General features: G+C 45.2%; 1 protein-coding gene across 3 annotated transcripts in view; it reads left to right on the forward strand.

Annotated features, from left to right (window-relative positions):
- Positions 1–19,090, forward strand: part of TTC28 (tetratricopeptide repeat domain 28) — a 773,448-nt gene that overhangs the window by 723,073 nt on the left and 31,285 nt on the right. For all 3 annotated transcript variants that reach the window (XM_049865174.1, XM_049865176.1, XM_049865177.1), the window contains one exon: positions 15,039–15,183. In XM_049865174.1, coding sequence (XP_049721131.1) covers positions 15,039–15,183 — 145 coding nt within the window. The remainder of the gene's footprint in view (positions 1–15,038; positions 15,184–19,090) is intronic.

The following is a 19,090-nucleotide window of genomic DNA, read 5'->3' on the forward strand; positions in this document are numbered from 1 at the left end:
CCGCAGCAACGGGGTTTTTTGGTTTTGGTGTTTTTTGTTTTTGTTTTAAGAAGTGCCTTGCCTTGTGCAGAGTCACACAGCCAGTTGGTGATGGATGTGGCCTGCTGGCTAAGTCACATCATCTGTAAACATCCGCTGGTCCCCAGGCTCCAGGACTCAGGAGTGTGCTGCTATGCTGTTTAAATTGTTACAAGAGAGCTAGGGCTGCTAACCAAAGGGTCAGCAGTTCGAATCCGCCAGGCGCTCCTTGAAAACTCTATGGGGCAGTTCTACTCTGTCCTATAGGGTCGCTATGAGTCGGAATCGACTCGACGGCACTGGGCTTTTTCTGGGTTTCTTTATACAGGTCTCTAGGCAAACATACCCCAGTAAAATAGTTGTAGCGGTCTGCACCAGGTGGCTGTGGCCCTAATGGTGGTGGAGGTGAGGACACCGCAGGGTTATCACTGCGCTGAGCAGGGCCATGGACTAGACTTTTTTTTTTTTTTTTTAATTTTCACCGTACTCCAAGTCCACAAACCAAGCCAGTCCCCCATACACACCCGGCTACACAATCCCAACCACACTCCCCACAATGAGACAGCCCGCCCTCCCGCGTCCATCTCGCCAGCCTCCACCCCCCTCCACCCCCCATTCCCCCCTCCAGGCAGGAGTCGCCAACACAGTCCTAAGTGTCCACCCGATCCAAGAAGCCCACCGCCCACCAGCATCCCCCTCCCACCCACTGTCCAGTCCAATCCATGTCCGAAGAGCCGTCCCGGGAATGGCCCCCGCCCCGGGCCAACAGAAGGCCCGAGGCCACGACCGCCAGGGTCTCCCCAGCCCCACTCAGACCACCAAGTCCAGTTCTATGAGAACCCGGGGTCTGCATCCCACCGCTCCCTGGCTCCCCAAGGGGCCCGCCGCCGCGTTCCCCGTCAGGGCACTCAGGCACCATCCAGCCTCCACCCCGCCCCCCGCCCCGTCCCAGGATGATGCTGTCCCCGGTCCACGCGGCCCCCTACGTCCTCCGGGCCCGCAATCGCCCCGTGCCCCAGTGCTCTCCATTCCCCCCCCCCTTCCCGCCCATCCAGGCGGGCCAAGACCCACGATGCATCCCAGATGGCCGCCTGCCAGTGCCCAAGACCACAGACGCCACTCCTCAAAGTGGGATGCAGAACGCCTTTCCAACAGACCCCACTATGCCAATTGACTCAGATGTCCCCTGAAACCATGGTCCCCAGACCCCTGCCCCTGCTACACCGGCCTTCCAAGCATTCAGATTATTCAGGAAACTTCTCTGCTTTTGGTTTAGTCCAATTGTGCTGACCTCCCCTGTATTGTGTGCTGTCTTTCCCTTCACCGGAAGTAGTTCTTATCTACTGTCTAATTAGTGAATGCCCCTCTCCCATCCTCCGTCCCCCACCCCGTAACCACAAAAGAATGTTTTCTTTTCAGTTTAAACTATTTCTCAAGTTCTCATAATAATGGTTTCATGCAATATTTGTCCTTTTGCCTCTGACTAATTTCACTCAGCATAATGCCTTCCAGGTTCCTCCATGTTATGAAATGTTTCACAGAATCATCACTGTTCTTTATGGATGCATAGTATTCCAATGTGTGAATGTGCCACAATTTATCCATTCATCCGTTGATGGGCACCTTGGTTGCTTCCATCTTTTTGCTATTGTAAACAGTGCTGCAATAAACATGGGTGTGCATATATCTGTTTGTATAAAGGCTGTTATTTCTCTGGGATATATTCCAAGGAGTGGGATTGCTGGATCATATGGTAGTTCTATTTCTAGCTTTTTAAGGAAGAGCCAAATCGATTTCCAAAGTGGTTATACCATTTTACATTCCCACCAGCGGTGTAGAAGTGTTCAAATCTCTCCACAGCCTCTCCAACATTTATTATTTTGTGTTTTTTTGATTAATGCCAGCCTTGTTGGAGTGAGATGAAATCTCATTGTAGTTTTGATCTGCATTTCTCTAATGGCTAGTGATCGTGAACATTTCCTCATATATCTGTTAGCTACCTGAATATCTTCTTTAGTGAAGTGTCTATTCATATCTTTTGCCCATTTTTTAATTGGGTTATTTGTCTTTTTGCAGTTGAGTTTTTGCGGCATCATGTAGATTTTAGAGATCAGGCGCTGATCAGAAATGTCATAGCTAAAAACTTTTTCCCAGTCTGTAGGTAGTCTTTTTACTCTTTTGTGGAAGTCTTTGGATGAGCATAGGTGCTTGATTTTTAGGAGCTCCCAGTTATCTAGTTTTTCTTCTACGTTCTTTATAATGCTTTGTATACTGTTTATGCCATGTATTAGGGCTTCTAACGTTGTCCCTATTTTTTCTTCCATGATCTCTATCGTTTTAGATTTTATATTTAGGTCTTTGATCCATTTCGAGTTAGTTTTTGTGCATGGAGTAAGGTATGGGTCTTGTTTCATTTTTTTGCAGGTGGATATCCAGTTATGCCAGCATCATTTGTTAAAAAGACTGTCTTTTCCCCATTTAACTGTCTTGGGGCCTTTGTGAAGTATCAGCTGCTCATATGTGGATGGATATATGTCTGGATTCTCAATTCTGTTCCATTGATCCATGTCTCTGTTGTTGTACCAGTACCAGGCTGTTTTGACTAGTGTGACGGTATAATGGGTTCTAAAATCAGGTAAAGTAAGGCCTCCCACTTTGTTCTTCTTTTTCAGTAATGCCTTATTTATCCGGGGTCTCTCTTTCCCTTCCGTATGAAGTTGGTGATTTGTTTCTCCATCTCATTAAAGAATGTCGTTGGGATTTGGATCAGAATCGCATTAAATGTATAGATTGCTTTTGGTAGAACAGACATTTTTATAATGTTAAGTCTTCCTATCCACGAGCAAGGTATGTTCTTCCACTTACGTGAGTCTCTTTTGGTTTCTCGCACAAGTGTACTGTGGTTTTCTTTGTATAAGTCTTTTACATCTCTGGTAAGATTTATTCCTAAGTATTTTATCTTCTTGGGAGCTACTGTAAATGGCATTGATTTGGTGATTTCCTCTTCGATGTTCTTTTTGTTGGTGTAGAGGAATTCAACTGATTTTTGTGTGTTTATCTTGTATCCCGATACTCTGCTGAACTCTTTTCTTAGTTTCAGTAGTTTTCTGGAGGATTCCTTTGGGTTTTCTGTGTATAAGATCATGTCATCTGCAAATAGAGATACTTTTATTCTTCCTTGCCAATCTGGATGGCCTTTATTTCTTTATCTATCCTAATTGCTCTGTCTAGGACTTCCAGCACAATGTTGAATAGGAGCGGTGATAAAGCGCATCCTTGTCTGGTTCCTGATCTCAGTGGAAATGTTTTCAGGCTCTCTCCATTTATGGTGATGTTGGCTGTTGGCTTTGTATAAATGCCCTTTATTATGTTGCGGAATTTTCCTTCTATACCTATTTTGCTGAGAGTTTTCATCATGAATGAGTGTTGAACTTTGTCAAATGCCTTTTCTGCATCAATTGATAAAATCATGTGATTCTTGTCTTTTGTTTTATTTATGTGGTGGGTTACATTAATTGTTTTTCTAATGTTGAACCATTCCTGCATAACCCACTACCCACTGCCATTGAGTACTCGGTATGAATCCCACTTGGTCATGGTGAATTATTTTTTTGATATGTTGTTGAATTCTATTGGCTAGAATTTTGTTCAGGATTTTTGCATCTACATTCATGAGGGATATAGGTCTGTAATTTTCTTTTCTTGTGGTGTCTTTACCTGGTTGTGGTATCAGGGATATGGTGGCTTCATAGAATGAGTTTGGTAGTATTCCGTCCTTTTCTGTGCTCTGAAATACCTTTAGTAGTAGTGGTGTTAACTCTTCTCTGAAAGTTTGGTATAAAACTCTGCAGTGAAGCCAGGGCTTTTTTTTTTGTTGGGAGTTTTTTGATTACCTTTTCAATCTCTTCTTTTGTTATAGTCTATTTAGTTGTTCTACCTCTGCTTGTGTTAGTTTAGGTAGGTAGTGTGTTTCTAGGAATTCATCCATTTCTTCTAGGTTTTCAAATTTGAGTATAGTTTTTCATAGTAATCTGATATGATTCTTTTAATTTCAGTTGGGTCTGTTGTAATATCACCCATCTCGTTTCTTATTTGGGTTATTTGCTTCCTCTCCTGTTTTTCTTTTGTGTTTGGCCAGTGGTTTATCAATTTTGTTGATTTCTTCAAAAAACCAGCTTTCCGTCTTGTTAATTCTTTCAATTGTTTTTCTGTTTTCTATTTCATTTAGTTCAGCTCTTATTTTTATTATTTGTTTTCTTCCAGTGCCTGTGGGTCTCTTTTGTTGCTTTCTATTTGTTCAAGCTTTAGGGATAATTCTTTGATTTTGGCCCTTTCTTCTTTTTGGATGTGTGCATTTATTGATATAAATAGGCCTCTGAGCACCGCTTTTGCTGTGTCCCAAAGGTCCTGATAGGAAGTGTTTTCATTCTCATTGGATTCAGTGAATTTCTTTATTCCATCCTTAATGTCTTCCATAATCCCTTCTTTTTTGAGCAGGGTATTGTTCAGTTTCCAAGTGTTTGATTTCTTTTTCCTGCTTTTCCTGTTACTGATTTCCACTTTTATGGCCTCATGGTCAGAGAAGATGCTTTGTAATATTTCAGTGTTTTGGATTCTGCTAAGGCTGGCTTTATGAGGTAATATGTGGTCTATTCTAGAGAACGTTCCATGTGCACTAGAAAAGAAAGTATCCTTGGTTGCTGTTGGGTGGGGTGTTCTGTACATGTCTACGAGGTCAAGTTGGTTGATTGTGGCATGTATATCTTCTGTGTCTTTATTGAGCTTCTTTCTGGATGTCCTGTCCTTCACCGAAAGTGGTGTGTTGAAGTCTCCTACTATTATTGTGGACCTGTCTGTCTCACTTTTCAATGCTGATAGACTTTATGTATCTTGCAGCCCTGTCATTGGGTGCATAAATATTTAATATGGTTGTATCTTCTTGGTGTATTGTGCCTTTAATCATTATATAGTGTCCTTCCTTATCCTTTCTGATGGGTTTAACTTTAAAGTCTATTTTGTCAGAAATTAATATCGCCACTCCTGCTCTTTTTTGATTGTTGTTTGCTTGATATATTTTTTTCCATCCTTTGAGTTTTAGTTTGTTTGTGTCTCTAAGTTTGTGTCTCTTGTAGGCAACATATATAGATGGATCTTGTTTTTTAATCCATTCTGTCACTCTGTCTTTATTGTGCGTTTAGTCCATTTAGATTCAGGGTAGTTATGGATAAGTATGAATTTAGTGCTATCATTTTGATGTCTTTTTTTGTGTGTGGACAGTTTCTTTTTCCCACTTTATGTGCTGAGTAGATTTTCTTTATATACTGTCCTTTCCTCATATTTGTTGTTGTTGATTTTGTTTCTGCTGAGTCTGTATTTTTCCCTTGTATTTTATTTTGATGAGTAGGATAGTTTGTCTCCGTTGTGGTTACCTTTTTACCCCTATTTTTCTTAATTTAAAACTAACTTTAACTAACTTTTATTTCTCTGTATCGCCGTATCTTCCTCTCCATATGGAAGGTGTATGATTGCATTTCTTAGTCTCCTTTTATTATTTTAATGTTATCTTGTTTTATATAGTAACATTGCTGTTACCCTGTTTTGGGTTTTTTTTTTTTTTATATAATCTTGCTTTGTTTTTTTGGATTTCCCTGTCTGGGTTGACTTCTGTTTGCTCTGCCCAGTATTCTAGTCTTGCGTTGATACCTGATATTATGGATTTTCTAGCCAAAGAACTCCTTTTAGAACTTCTTGTAGTTCTGGTTTGGTTTTTACGAATTCCCTAAACTTGTGTTTATCTGGAAATGTCTTAATTTCTCCTTCATATTTAAGAGACAGTTTTGATGGATATATGATTCTTGGCAGGCAATTTTTTGCCTGCATGGTTTCTGCCAAGTAGTCCAAGCTTATTCGTATTGGCTCTCCTTTGTAAGTGACTTTTCGTTTATCCCTTGCTGCTCTTATAATTGTCTCTTCATCTTTGGTTTTGGCAAGTTTGATTATAATACGTCTTGGTGACTTACTTTTAACATCTACCTTATGTGGAGTTCGATGCGCATCTTGGATAGATATCTTCTCATCTTTCACAATATCAGGGAAGTTTTCTGCCACTGAATCTTCAACGATTTTCTGTGTATTTTCTGTTATCCCTCCAATCACTGGTAGGTTATTTCTCTTGATAGAGTCCCAGATGATTCTTAATGTTTCTTTATTGTTTTAAATTCTTTTATCTGATTTTTCTTCAAATATATTAGTGCCAAGTGATTTATCTTCGACTTCAGAAATTCTAGTTTCTACTTGCTCAATTCTGCTCCTCTGACTTTCTATTGAATTGTCTAATTCTGTAATTTTATTGTTAATCTTCTGAATTTTTTTATTTCTGTCTGTCTATGGATTTTCCCAGCTTATTAAACTTTTTATTATGTTCCTGAATAATCTTTCTAATTTCTTCAGTTGCTTTATCTGTGTGTTCCTTGGCTTGTTCTGTGTATTGCCTCATTTCCTTCCTGATGTCTTGAAGGGTTCTGTATATTAAACTTTTGTATTCTGCATCTGGTAATTCCAGGAATGCACTTTCATCTAGAAGATCCCTGGGTTCTTTGTTTTGAGGGTCTGTTGAGGTGATCACAGTCTGTTTCTTTATGTGACTTGATATTGACTGTTGTCTCTGAGCCATCTATAAGTTATTGTATTAGTTTATGCTTGCTTACTGTGTCATAGCTGCTTGCTTGCTTTTGTTTTGGTATACCCCTATGGGTTGCTTGAGTGAGCTAGCTTGATTATTTTCACCTTTGGAACTCTGGTGTCCTGTCCCCAGCTGGCTAGAGCTGTTATCAGGTATATCAGTCTAGGAGTCCATTCAGTTTTCTTGTATGAATTCAGCTCAGGTTTCCAGGTAGCTGATCATCAAGTGTGTGGTACAGGCTCTGTCCTACAGTCTTGGAGGGGCAGGGGTGATTGGCGTATATACCAGTATCTGATTGCAGCAGGGGGTCAAGCTCTGAACAAGGCAGGGGGCTGAGAACTGACCCCCAAGTGTCTCTGAAGAAAACACGCATGGACTGGACTTTGAGTCCACACAAACCCTCCCATGCCCTTGGCTTTGATTTCCTGCCTTCCAATTCTCTGCCCTTGGATCTGTCATCCTGGGATGGCACCCCCGTGGAAACCGGCTGCGCACAGCTGTGTCAAGGCAGAGCAGAGCACATGGTACCACTGTGGAGAGACAGGATGCCAGCTTCTGCTGAAGAGCTGCTGAAGAAAAGTGTGCACTTGGGGCCGTCCAGTCTCCACAGCCAGGGGGCCAGTGAAGGGTCCCACTCCCGTGTGGCTGGAGGGGGGGTGCTCACAACCAGTGCCCTTCTGCTCAAAGGGAAAACCTTGAGTGTTTTTACTTTGGTCTGAAATTATTTCTGGACTTTTATTTTTACTTTGAAAAAGATATCTCTGGGAAGGTGTCCTCTCCTGAATAGAAACACAGGTCAGAGGGGCTTCCTGCCTGACCAGTGCAAGAGACCATTATGGCCAGGTCCTGGTGCACCCCTCCCAGGCTAGCCCGGGCTCAATGCCCAGGTCTGTGGACCTGCCTGGCTGCAAGAGAGCCCAGTGGGAAGCTGAGAGCCAGTGTGTGGTGTGGCATCCAGTGGGACAGGCTGGTGAACAGCAGATGGGGCACAGGTGCACCTGACAACCAGGGAGAGATCAGTACAGAAGAGAGTTGCTTCAGTCAACACCTGAATGCTGGGCCTCCACTGGTGGGCTCTGCATGCCCTGGGGGCCTTGCCCACCCCCACTGCATCACCTGGAAACATGCCCAGAGACCAGTGAGGGTGTCCCAGGACACCTCCACAGAATAAACAGGTGCCTTGAATGGTTGCAGATTTACCAGCCTGGCCAAGACATCTGATGCCCTTCAGTTGAGGCTGGCCAGGGGCAGCCACCATGTGTCTGTCAGTGTGTCATACTGCGGTGGCTTGTGTGTTGCTGCGATACTGGAAGCTTTGCTACCGGTATTTCAAATATCAGCAGGATTACCCTTGTGGACAGGTTTCAGCAGAGCTTCCAGACTAAGACTAGGAAGAAGGACCCGGCAGTCTACTTCTGAAAAGCATCAGCCAGTGAAACCCTTATGAATAGCAGCAGAACATTATCTGATATAATGCTGGATGATGAGCCCCTCAGGCTGGAAGGCACTCAAAAGACGCCTGGGGAAGAGCTGCCTCCTCAAAGTAGAGTCGGCCTTAATGACGTGGGTGGAGTCAAGCTTTCGGCACCTTTATCCGCTGATGGGGCATGATTCAAAATGAGAAGAAACAGCTGTAAACAATTAATAATAGGAACACAGAATGTAGGAAGTATGAGTCTCGAAAAATTTTAAGTCATCAAAAATGAAATGGAATGCATAAACATTGATATCCTAGGCATTAGTGAGTTGAAATGGACCAGTACTGGCCATTTGGAATCAGACAATCATAATGCCTGCTATGCCAGGAATGACAAATTAAAGAAGAATGGCATCACTTTCATTGTCAAAGAGAACATTGCAAGATCTATCCTGAAATATAGTGCTGTCAGTGATAGGATAATACTGTATGCCTACAAGGAAGACCAGTTAATGCAACTCTTATTCAAATCGACGCCCCAAACACTAATGCCAAATATGAAGAAAGTGAAGATTTTTACCAACTTCTGCAGTCCGAAATTGATAAAACATACAATCAAGGTGCATTGATAATTACCGGCCAAAGCAAAAGTTGGAAACAAAGAAAAAGGACTGGTAGTTGGAAAATATGGCCTCGGTGATAGAAATGATGCTAGAGATCACATGATAGAATTTTGCAACGCCAACAACTTCTTCACTGCAGATACTTTTTTTCAATGACAACAACTATACACGTGGACCTCACTGGATGGAAAACACAGGAATCAAATCAACTACATCTGTGGAAAGAGATGATGGAGATGCTCAATATCATCAGTCATCACAAAGCAGGGCCAACTGTGGAAGAGACCCATCAATTGCTCATATGCAAGTTCAAGGTGAAGTTAAAGAAAATTTGAACAAATCCACAAGAGCTAAAGTACAACCTTGAGTATATCTCACCTGAATTTATAGACCATCTCGAGAATAGATTTGACGCATTGAGCACTAATGACCAAAAACCAGAAGAGCTGTGGAATTACATCAAGGATATCAGGAAGAAAGCAAGAGTTCATTAAAAAGACAAGGAAGAAAGAAAACACGAAAATGGATGTCAGAAGAGACTCTGAAAGTTGCTCTAAAATGTAGGGTAGCTAAAGCAAAAAAAAAAAAAGAAATGAAAGCGCTGAACAGAAGATTTCAAAGGGCAGCTTGAGAAGACAAAGTAAAGTATTATAATGAAATGTGCAAAGACCTGGAGATAGAAAACCAAAAGGGAAGAACATGCTTGGCATTTCTCAAGCTGAAAGAACTGAAGAGAAAATTCAAGTCTCGAGTTGCAATATCGAAGGATTCTATGGGGAAAATATTAAATGGCACAGGAAGCATCAAAAGAAGATGGAAGGAATACACAGAGACACTGTACCAAAAAGAATTGGTCAACATTCATCCATTTCAGGACGTAGCACAATGGTACTAAAGGCAAAGGTCCAAGCTGCACTGAAGGCACTGGCGAAAAACAAGGCTCCGGAAATTGACGTAATACCAATTGAGATGTTTCAACAAACGGATGCAATGCTGGAGGTGCTCACTTGTATATGCCAAGAAATTTGGAAGACAGCCTGGCCAACCACCTGGAAGAGATCCATATTTGTACCCATTCCAAAGAAAGATAATCCAACAGAATACAGAAATTTTTGAATAGCATTAATATCATACAAGTAAAATTTTGCTCAAGATCATTCAAAAGCGGTTGCAACAATATATCCACAGGGAACTGACAGAATTTCAAGCTGGATTCAGAAAAGGACGTGGAAAAGGGATATTATTGCTCATGTCAGATGGATCGTGGCTGAATGCAGAGTTACCACAAAGATGTTTACCTGTGTTTTATTGACTATGCAAAGGCATTCAACTGTGTGGATCGTAACAAATTACGGATAACATTGGAAATTCCAGAACACTTAATTGTGCTCATGAGGAATCTGTACATAGACCAAGAGGCAGTCATTCAAACAGAACAAGGGAATACTGCACAGTTTACAGTCAAGAAAGGTATGCGTCAGGGTTGTACCCTGTCACCATACTTAACAGTCGGAGTGCTCAGCTAATAATCTGAGAAGCTGGACTATAAGAAGAAGAATGGGGCATCAGGATTGGAGGAAGACTCATCAACAACCTGTGATATTGCAGATAATAGAACCTTGCTTGCTGAAAGTGAAGAGGACTTGAAGCACTTACTGAGGAAGATCAAAGACTACATCCTTCAGTATGGATTATATCTCAACATAAAGAAAACAAAAATCCTCACAACTGCACTGTCGTGGGTTGAATTGTGTCCCCCAGAAATATGTGTATCAAGTTGGCTAGGCCATGATTCCCGTATCCTGTGATTGTCCACGATTTTTTCATCGGACATGATTTTCCCATGTGTTATAAATCCTATTTCTATGATGTTAATGAGACAAGATTAGTGGCAGTTACGTTAATGAGGCAGAACTCAATCTGCAAGATTAGATTTTGTCTTAAATCAATCTCTTGGGAGATACTAAAGAGAGAAGCGAGCAGAGAGACAGGAGGACTTCATATTACCAAGAAGCAAGAGCCAGCAGAATAGCACATCCTTTGGACTCGGGGTTCCTGCACTGAGAAGCTCCTCGACCAGAAAAGGTTGATGGCATGGACTTTCCCAGAGCCAAGAGAGAGAGAAAGCCTTCCTCTGGAGCTGGCACCCTGAATTTGGACTTCTAGCCTCCCAGACTTTGAGAGAATAAATTTCTCTTTATTAAAGCCAATCCACTTGTGGTATTTCTGTTAAAGCAGCACTAGATGACCAAGACATGGACCAAGAAGCAACATCATGATAGATGGAGAAAGGATTGAAGTTATCAAGGATTTTATTTTACTTGGATCCACAGTCAACGACCATAGAAGCAGCAGTCAAGAAATCAAATGACACATTGCACTGGGCAAATCTGCTACAAAAGAACAACTTTGAAGTGTTAAGAAGCAAAGATACCATTTTTAAGAACTAAGGTAAGGCTGACCCAAGCCATGGTTTTTTTTTTTTTGTACTTTTGATGAAGGTTTACAGAAACAAACTAGCTTCTCATTAAATAGTACACATATTTTTTTTATGACATTGGTTAACAACCCCACGATATGTCAACACTCTCTTTCCCCTCTTGCCTTCTAGTCCTTGCCCTGGGGCTGGTATGCCCCTTTAGTCTTGTTTTGTTTTATGGGCCTGTCTGATCTTTAGCTGAAGGGTGAAACTCAGGAGTGACTTCATTATTGAGCTAGAAGGGTGTTCAGGGGTCATATTCTCTGGGGTTTTCCAGTCTCTGTCAGGCCAGTAAGTCTGATCTTTTCTTGTGAGTTAGAATTTTGTTCTACATTTTTCTCCAGCTCTGTTTGGGATCCTCTCTTGTGTTCCTTGTCAGAGCAGTCAGTTGTGGTAGCTGGGCACCATCTAGTTATGCTGGACTCAGTCTGGTGGAGGCTGTAGTAATTGTGGTCCATTAGAAGCCATGGTGTTTTCAATCGCCCCACAAGCACGTGAAAGCTGGACAGTGAATAAGGAAGACCGAAAAAGAATTGATGCCTTTGAATTATGGTGCTGGCAATGACTATATCATGGATTGCCAGAAGAACAAACAAATCTGTCTTGGAAGAAGCACAGCCAGAATGCTCATTAGAAGTAAGGATGGAGAGACTTCCTCTCGCATACTTTGGACCTGTTATCAGGAGGGAACAGTCCCTGGAGGACAACATGCTCATTGAAAAAGAGGAAGATCCTCAACGAGATGGACTGACACAGTGGCTGCAACAGTGGGCTCAAGCATAACAACGATTGTGAGGGTGGCGCAGGACCAGGCAGTGTTTCGTTCTGTTGTACGTGGGGCCAGGTCGATATGAGTCAGAACTGACTGGACAACACCTAACAACAACAGGGGCAGGGGATGGTGTCACAGGATCTGATCGAAGCTTCTCTGCATAGCCCAGCCCTGGGATGGGGGCAGGTGTCAGGAAAGGTGCAGACTGCAGGTGGCCTCCCTCTGGCTATCTCCTAGGAAGGATTTAGTAGCCTAGGGAGAGGAGCTCCCTGTTCCAGGCAAGTCTGGTTGTCTAAAGAAGCCCTTGGTCCTCATCTCCCCCCAACAGCAGAGCACCTGAGCTTGCGCCTGACATACACAGCCCCCGGGCCTCTGTCTACAAGCTCCCTAACATTGACCCCAGGACCCCAGCATTGTTTGGGCTGTTCCCTGTGCTGTGCCCTCTGCTAGCAATGACCTTCCCCGCCCTGCCCACAAGGCAGGTTGACTCCGAATCATCCCTTGGGACCCAACTCAAACGGCGATCTCCCAAAAGCCTCACAACCAGATTGAGTCCCTGTCTGGAGCCACTGTGCCCCTTGACCTCTGTGGAAGCTGTTCCCTTTCTTGTGACCTGCTGCAAGGACCCATGGAAAGCCCCTCTGTGGACTGGCCCTGCCTGGCACAGTGCGGGCACCATGTGTGCAGAACAGGTTAGCTCTTTGGGCCCTTTGGATGCCTGGGGCACCTCATGGCATTCAATACAAAGGTACTACTGCCTTCAGCACTTGGGCACTAAGAGGGTTCTAGGCTTCTCTCCCACCCTCCTGTCCCAGGTCATTAGCTAACACTCCTAATGCCTCGTGTGCTCAAATCCTTACACTCACTGCTTGTGGACACTATTACCCACTTCCGAAGTGAGACCCAGAGGGGAATGGCTTGCCCAAATCAAGATTCTGCCCTTGGGGCCCTCCTACCACCACCCTGCAGGCATCACCTCTTTTGAATTGGTGGCTGATGTCAGACTGAGGACTCCAGCCCTTCCCTTCCTGGGACGCTGCTTCCAGAAACCATGTTTCAGCAGCTCACACTGCCCACAGCAGTGCCCGCCTGGACCTGCAGGCCTCTCCTGACTCCTGTGCCTCAGGGCCGTGCTCCTCAGGGTGCTGAGCTCTTGTGTGTGGAGAAGGCGCTGTGCCTTGGGCCTGCTGGGAGGAGCTCCCTGTGCCTTCCTTGTGCAGCTTGGGTTCTCCAGGTGTCCTTGTACCACGGAGGCAGGAAGGGGCACTGTGGGGAGTGCCCTAGAGCTGGGGTTTCTTTCTCCAGTTCAAAGAGCCCTGGGGTTTGTGGTGTGCCCCCACCAGTCACTGTACGCACCTGCAGCCCCGGTGTTGACTGGGGACACCCCCAGGTGCCCACTGCCAAAGGGTCTCGAGGGAACCTTGATACTCTGTCAGGCAGACTTGTCTTGTGTGTGGAGTGAAAGGGCATCAGGGCAGCCCTGCCCCCAGCCAGTTGCCATGCCTCCTGAATCACAGCTGTCTGAGAGGCCGAGGTCCCTGTCTGCGGGGCACGCAGGCGCTTGTGTCATAAACAGCGGCATGACAGACACTGCGTGTCATGCCAGATGGCTTCTCTGGAGAGCAACCTCTCCTTCAGGGGAGAACCGCTCTTTGCATCACATTCTCTGGAATTAAGTGAGCCTCAGAGTGTCACCCCAGGGTCTCTGCAGCAAAGCCACAACTCGGCCCCGTCGCTGGTGATTACATGCTTCCTGAGTGAGCGGCTCTCGGGTGTCCCCTCCTGCTGCTCTTCTTTGGCAGGGCCTGGCTGAGAGCTACTCAGAGCTCAGGCTCAGGCGACCTAGGATTTGGGTTATGTGGGATGCTACAGAGAAAAAGGGTCAGGGAGGGTCAGGGAGGGCCAGGGAGGAGATGCCATACCTAGAAAATACACATGGATCTTTTGAATAATTTCTCTTGATGGTCAGGTATCCTGGGCTCACCCAGGAGAGGAAGTGGACTCCTTGGTTTTTTTTAATCAACACTCAGAGGCTGCCACCTCTGCAGTGTGTCTGGTATAAGACATGGTCTCTACCCTCAAGGATCCTAGGATACATGGCGGAAACTCCAAGGATATATGCAGTGTCTAAATCAAGGTTCAGAGATCTCTATTTAATAGTTGTGTGAAGAACATCACAAGAAGGCTGTGCTGAGGCCAGGTGGCAGGCAGGTGCAGAGAGCATTGGGCAGCCTGGTCCCTGCACTGGAAACCAGTTTGTCCTCTGCCTGCTGACGCTCCTCAGCTCTCCTCTGTGCTTTGTCCTCTGAAGATCAATGAACGAGTGAGTGAATATATGAATGAATGAATGTTCTCGTCCTGTGTTGGGTGTGTGAAACCTGTGGTCTTTGGGGTTGAAAATACCATCTGTACTAACAAAACTCTGCTTGGAGACATTGGAACATAAAAACAATAACCTAGCCATGCTGGAACTGACCACTCTACAGGTACTGTCCAGCCCCCAGCATCCCCTCTTGCAGTACCCACCGCCTGGCCGTCGGGGCTGGGGGCCAACAGTACCTTGCAGCAGAGCCTTGCCTTGTGTGCGACTCAGGTGGATGCTTGGTAGCAGACCTGAGCCCAGGGTTGGGGCCAAGGCACTCCTTGTTTTGTCTGTGGCGCCCCGCATCGTAGATGACTTGGCACTGTGCACTGTCTTCTCTTCAGCTTGGTGGCTGCAGCTGATTCCTAATGGTCCTCGTGTTTGCCTGTGCACAGTCACTCCATGTGAGGATGTAATTAAATCCGTGAACAGCACTGTGGGACATTTGATTATGTAGAAAAACTCCATAGAAATGGAAGCTGTTGTGTGCAGCTGGTTTACCCTGCGGTTTCTGTCAGTGCTCACTGTAGTGTGAAAATTACCTGAAAGGAAAGTGAAGAGGACAGAGCTGGGCAGGAAGGCTGGGTAGGGCACCGCTGTGGAGCACAGCTGGCGGATGACCAGAGAGCGCCCTGCCTGCCCATCCATCGTGCCTTGATTCATTGTGTGGCCCCTCTGTCCCCAGGAGCTGCCAGAGCATGACGAGTTTGTTCAGTAACACCATGTCGCCCATCAAGGACGGGACCTCCTCCCTTCCCAGGAGGCAGACATCGTTTGCCAAGCCCCCACTCCGTGCTCTGTACGATCTGCTCATCGCGCCCATGGAAGGGGTAAGTGCCTCCCCACAGCATGGGGTATCTTCATGTCAGAATATACCATTTCCTGGCCTGTGCCCCAGTTGTGTCCCCCTTAGATACACACATGCGCTGCTGAGACAACCAGACGTTTTCCAGAACACGAGTCTTCTCTGTCCAGTTTCTCAGTGTGCATGTGAAAGCTAAAATGGACTTGGGTCTTGGCTGGCTAGTAGGTGAAGCCTTGAGCTTCAAGCTGGCTGATCTGGTTCAGGTCCTAACTCTGCTCCTGACTAGCCAGGTAAACCTGCCCACAGTCACCCCATGTATGAATGAGATGGTGCTCCGTCCCAGCCTGCACAGCAGCTCACTGGGAGGCTCAGGAGGTCAGGGCCATGGGCATCGAAACCATTGTTGGTGGAGCCACGCTGTTGGTGGTTGTGGCTGCCCTGCTCCCCACCCCCGGCAGATTCCACAAAGGACATGACCATGGCTCTGCCATTCCCAGAAGCCCACAGACTCTGCACTTCCACCTGCTGCATGCTGCCCCTCTCTGCCCCTCCTTCCAGAATCTCGCCTCAGCCATCTCAAGCCAGGGTTTGAACGGTGGCTGGGAGTTTCAGAGAATCAAACTCCAACTCTCTCTTTTCCTTGGCCTCTGACGTTGTCAGAATCAGAGTTCATCACATGGAGTGTAGTGTTAAGATACTCTTGCATTTGAGATTTCTGGAGAAGGCTAGAAGTTGTGGCTTTTAGGTTTCTGTGGCATTTCATCTGCCCTGGTCTTGACTTACCACTGTTCAACACAGACACTGTTCTCTGACAGGGTGAGCAATGCCAAGGGCTCAGGATCTCTGTGAATCTGAGTTTGGAGACTGTCCAGGCCACTGCACATGGGCTGTGGGAAGCTGGGGCCACAGCAGGGGGCTGTGCCCTGCAGGCCTGCGGGGAGTAGACCGCTCGCCCTCTCAGCCAGCTGTCTTCCTGCCTTTGCAGTTGTCTGTTGCCAGGTACAGGCATACCTCATTTTATCGTGCTTTACTTTATTGTGCTTCGCAGATATTGTATTTTTTTGCAAATTGAGGGTTTGTGGCAACCCTGAGTCGAGTAGATCTTATCAGCGCCATTTCTCCAACAGAATGTGCTCACTTCGTCTATGTGTCACAGTTTGGTCATTCTCACAATATTTCAGACTTTTTCATTATTATTTTATCTGCTATGGTGATCTGTGATCTTTGATGTTACTATTATAATTGTTTTGGGGTACCACAAACGGTGCCATATAAGATGGTGAACTTAATGGATAAATGCTTTGTGTGTCCTGACTGTTCCACCAACCCGCCATTCCACCATCTCTCTCCCTCTCCTCGGGCCTCCCTATTCCCTGGGACACCACAATATTGAACTTAGGCCAATTAATAACCCTATGATGGTCTCTAAGTGTTCACGTGAAAGGAAGACTCACTCCTCTCTCACTTTAAATCCAAAGCTAGAAATGATTAAGCTTAATGAGGAAGGCATGTTGAAAGCTGTAAAAGGCCAAAAACTAGGCCTCCTACACCAAACAGCCAAGCTGTAAATGCAAAGAAAAAGCTCTTGAAGGAAATGAAAACTGTTACTCCAGTGAATACACGAGTGATAAGAAACCGAAGTAGCCCTATTGCTGATAAGGAGAAAGTTTTTGATAGAAAATCAGACCACCCACAACATTCCCTTAAGCTAAAGCCTAATCCAGAACAAGGCCCTAACTCTCTTCAATCCTACAAAGGCTGAGAGAGGTGAGGAAGCTGCAGAAGAAAAGTTTGAAGCTAGCAGAGGTTGGCTGATGAGGTTTAAGGAAAGAAGCCGTCTCCATAACATAAAAATTCAAGGTGAAGCGGCAAATCCTGATGGAGAAGCTGCAAGTTATCTATAAGATCTAGCTAATTCATGAAGGTGGCTACACTAAACAACAGATTTTCAGTGTAGACAAAACAGCCTTATATTAGAAAAAGATGCTATCTAGAACTTTCATAGCTAGAGAAGTCAATGCCTGGCTTCAAAGCTTCAAAGGACAGGTCAACGCTCTTGTTAGGAGTTGATGCAGCTGGTGACTTGAAGTCGAAGCCAATGCCATTTACCATTCCGAAAATCCTAGGGCCCTTAAGAATTATGCTAAGTCTACTCTGCCTGCGCTCCGTAAATGGAACAACAAAGCCTGGATGACAGCACATCCGTTTACAACATGGTTTACTGAATATCTTAAGCCCACTATTGAGACCTACTGCTTAGAATAAGATTCCTTTGAAAATATGACTGCTCATTGACAATGCACTCATCACCCAAGAGCTCTGATGGAGATGTACAAGGAGATTAATGTTGTTTTCATGCCCGCTAACACAACACCCATTCTGCAGCCCATGGATCAAGACGTAATTTTGACTTTCAAGTCTTATTATTTAAGAAATACATTTTGTAAGGCTATAGCTGCCATAGATGGTGATTCCTCTGATGGATCTGGGCAAAGTAAATTGAAAACCTTCTGTAAAGGACTCACCATTCTAGGTGCCCTTAAGAACATTCATGATTCATGGGAGGAGGTCAAAATAGCAACATTAACAGGAATTTGGAAGACAGTGATTGCAACTTTCATGGAAGACTTTGAGGGGTTCAAAACTTCAGATGTGGTGAAAATGGCAAAAGAACTAGAATTGGAAGTACAGCCTACAGATGTGACTGAATTGCTGCAATCTCATGAGAAAAATTTAACCAATGAGGAGTTGCTTCTATGGATGAGCAAAGAAAGCAGTTTCTTGAGATGGAATCTACTCCTGGTGAAGATGCAATGGACGTTGCTGAAATGACAACAGAAGATTTAGAATATTACGTAAACTTAGTCGATAAAGCAGCGGCAGGGTTTAGAGGGTGATGGTTAGCATTTTTTAGCATTAAAGTATTTTCAAATAAGGTATGTACGTTGTCTTTTTTAGACATAATGCTACTGTACACTGAATAGATTACAGTACAGTGTAAACATAACTTATATGCACTGGGAAACCAAAAACTTCACGTGACTCACTTTATTGTGATATTCACCTTATTGCAGTGGTCTGGAACCAAGCCTGCACTATCTCTGAGGTATGCCTGTAGTACATTTGTCTTGCAGACGCTGAAGTCACCCCTTAGAAGCCCTTCCTTCTGCTCCAGCCAGCTGACAGCACACCCTCCGGAAACCACATTTTGACAATGATTCCTTTGTCTCTAGGAAATATTGATGCATTTCCCTACCTGCCGTCCGAGCCTGTGTCTCAACTTGCCTGAGGTTTTTTCAGAGGCTGCACTGCCTGCTAGCCCCCCGCGAACCTCCCCTCGCTCAGGGGATAGGGGCATGAGCCACAGACCAACTTGCACGTGGTACTGCCCTTTCCTCTCTGGGTGACCTTGGCCAAGCTGCTCCCCTTCCTGAGTATATGTTTCCTCACCTGGAGTGGAGGGTGATGCGGCCAACCACATCAGGTCAGAGCAGGGATGGATTAGTGGAGTATGAAGAGAGGGACTGTATCCAGACAGCTCCCCCAGTGCTAGGTCACAGTGGCTGCCCTGGCCAGGCTGCCCCGGGCACTCCAGACCTTCTGGGTTATATCTACACGCAGAACCCTGGCTGAGGCCTCCCACCCCATGATGCGAGTCCATGCTGCCCTCGGCCTCCCTGCCCTTCTTAGGAGCTCTGTCCTCCCCACCTTTCTTGCTTTAACGTGGTGACCAAGTCTGCAGAGAGCACTCGGCTCAGAGCGCCTCCGATGCCATACAGTTTACCCTGGTTCATGTGCCTTTCCTCAGAGGAAGAAGTAGATACCTGTGCCCTCAGAGCTGACTTGTCAGTTTCTTTACTGCCGTTAAGCATCGTGCAAACCATTATGGTGACGTATGCCCGCCTCTCCTCCGCTGTGTTTCCCATGGATCT

The sequence above is a fragment of the Elephas maximus genome, chromosome 22 (genome assembly GCF_024166365.1).
Source record: "Elephas maximus indicus isolate mEleMax1 chromosome 22, mEleMax1 primary haplotype, whole genome shotgun sequence".
Classification (NCBI taxonomy): Eukaryota; Metazoa; Chordata; class Mammalia; order Proboscidea; family Elephantidae; genus Elephas; species Elephas maximus.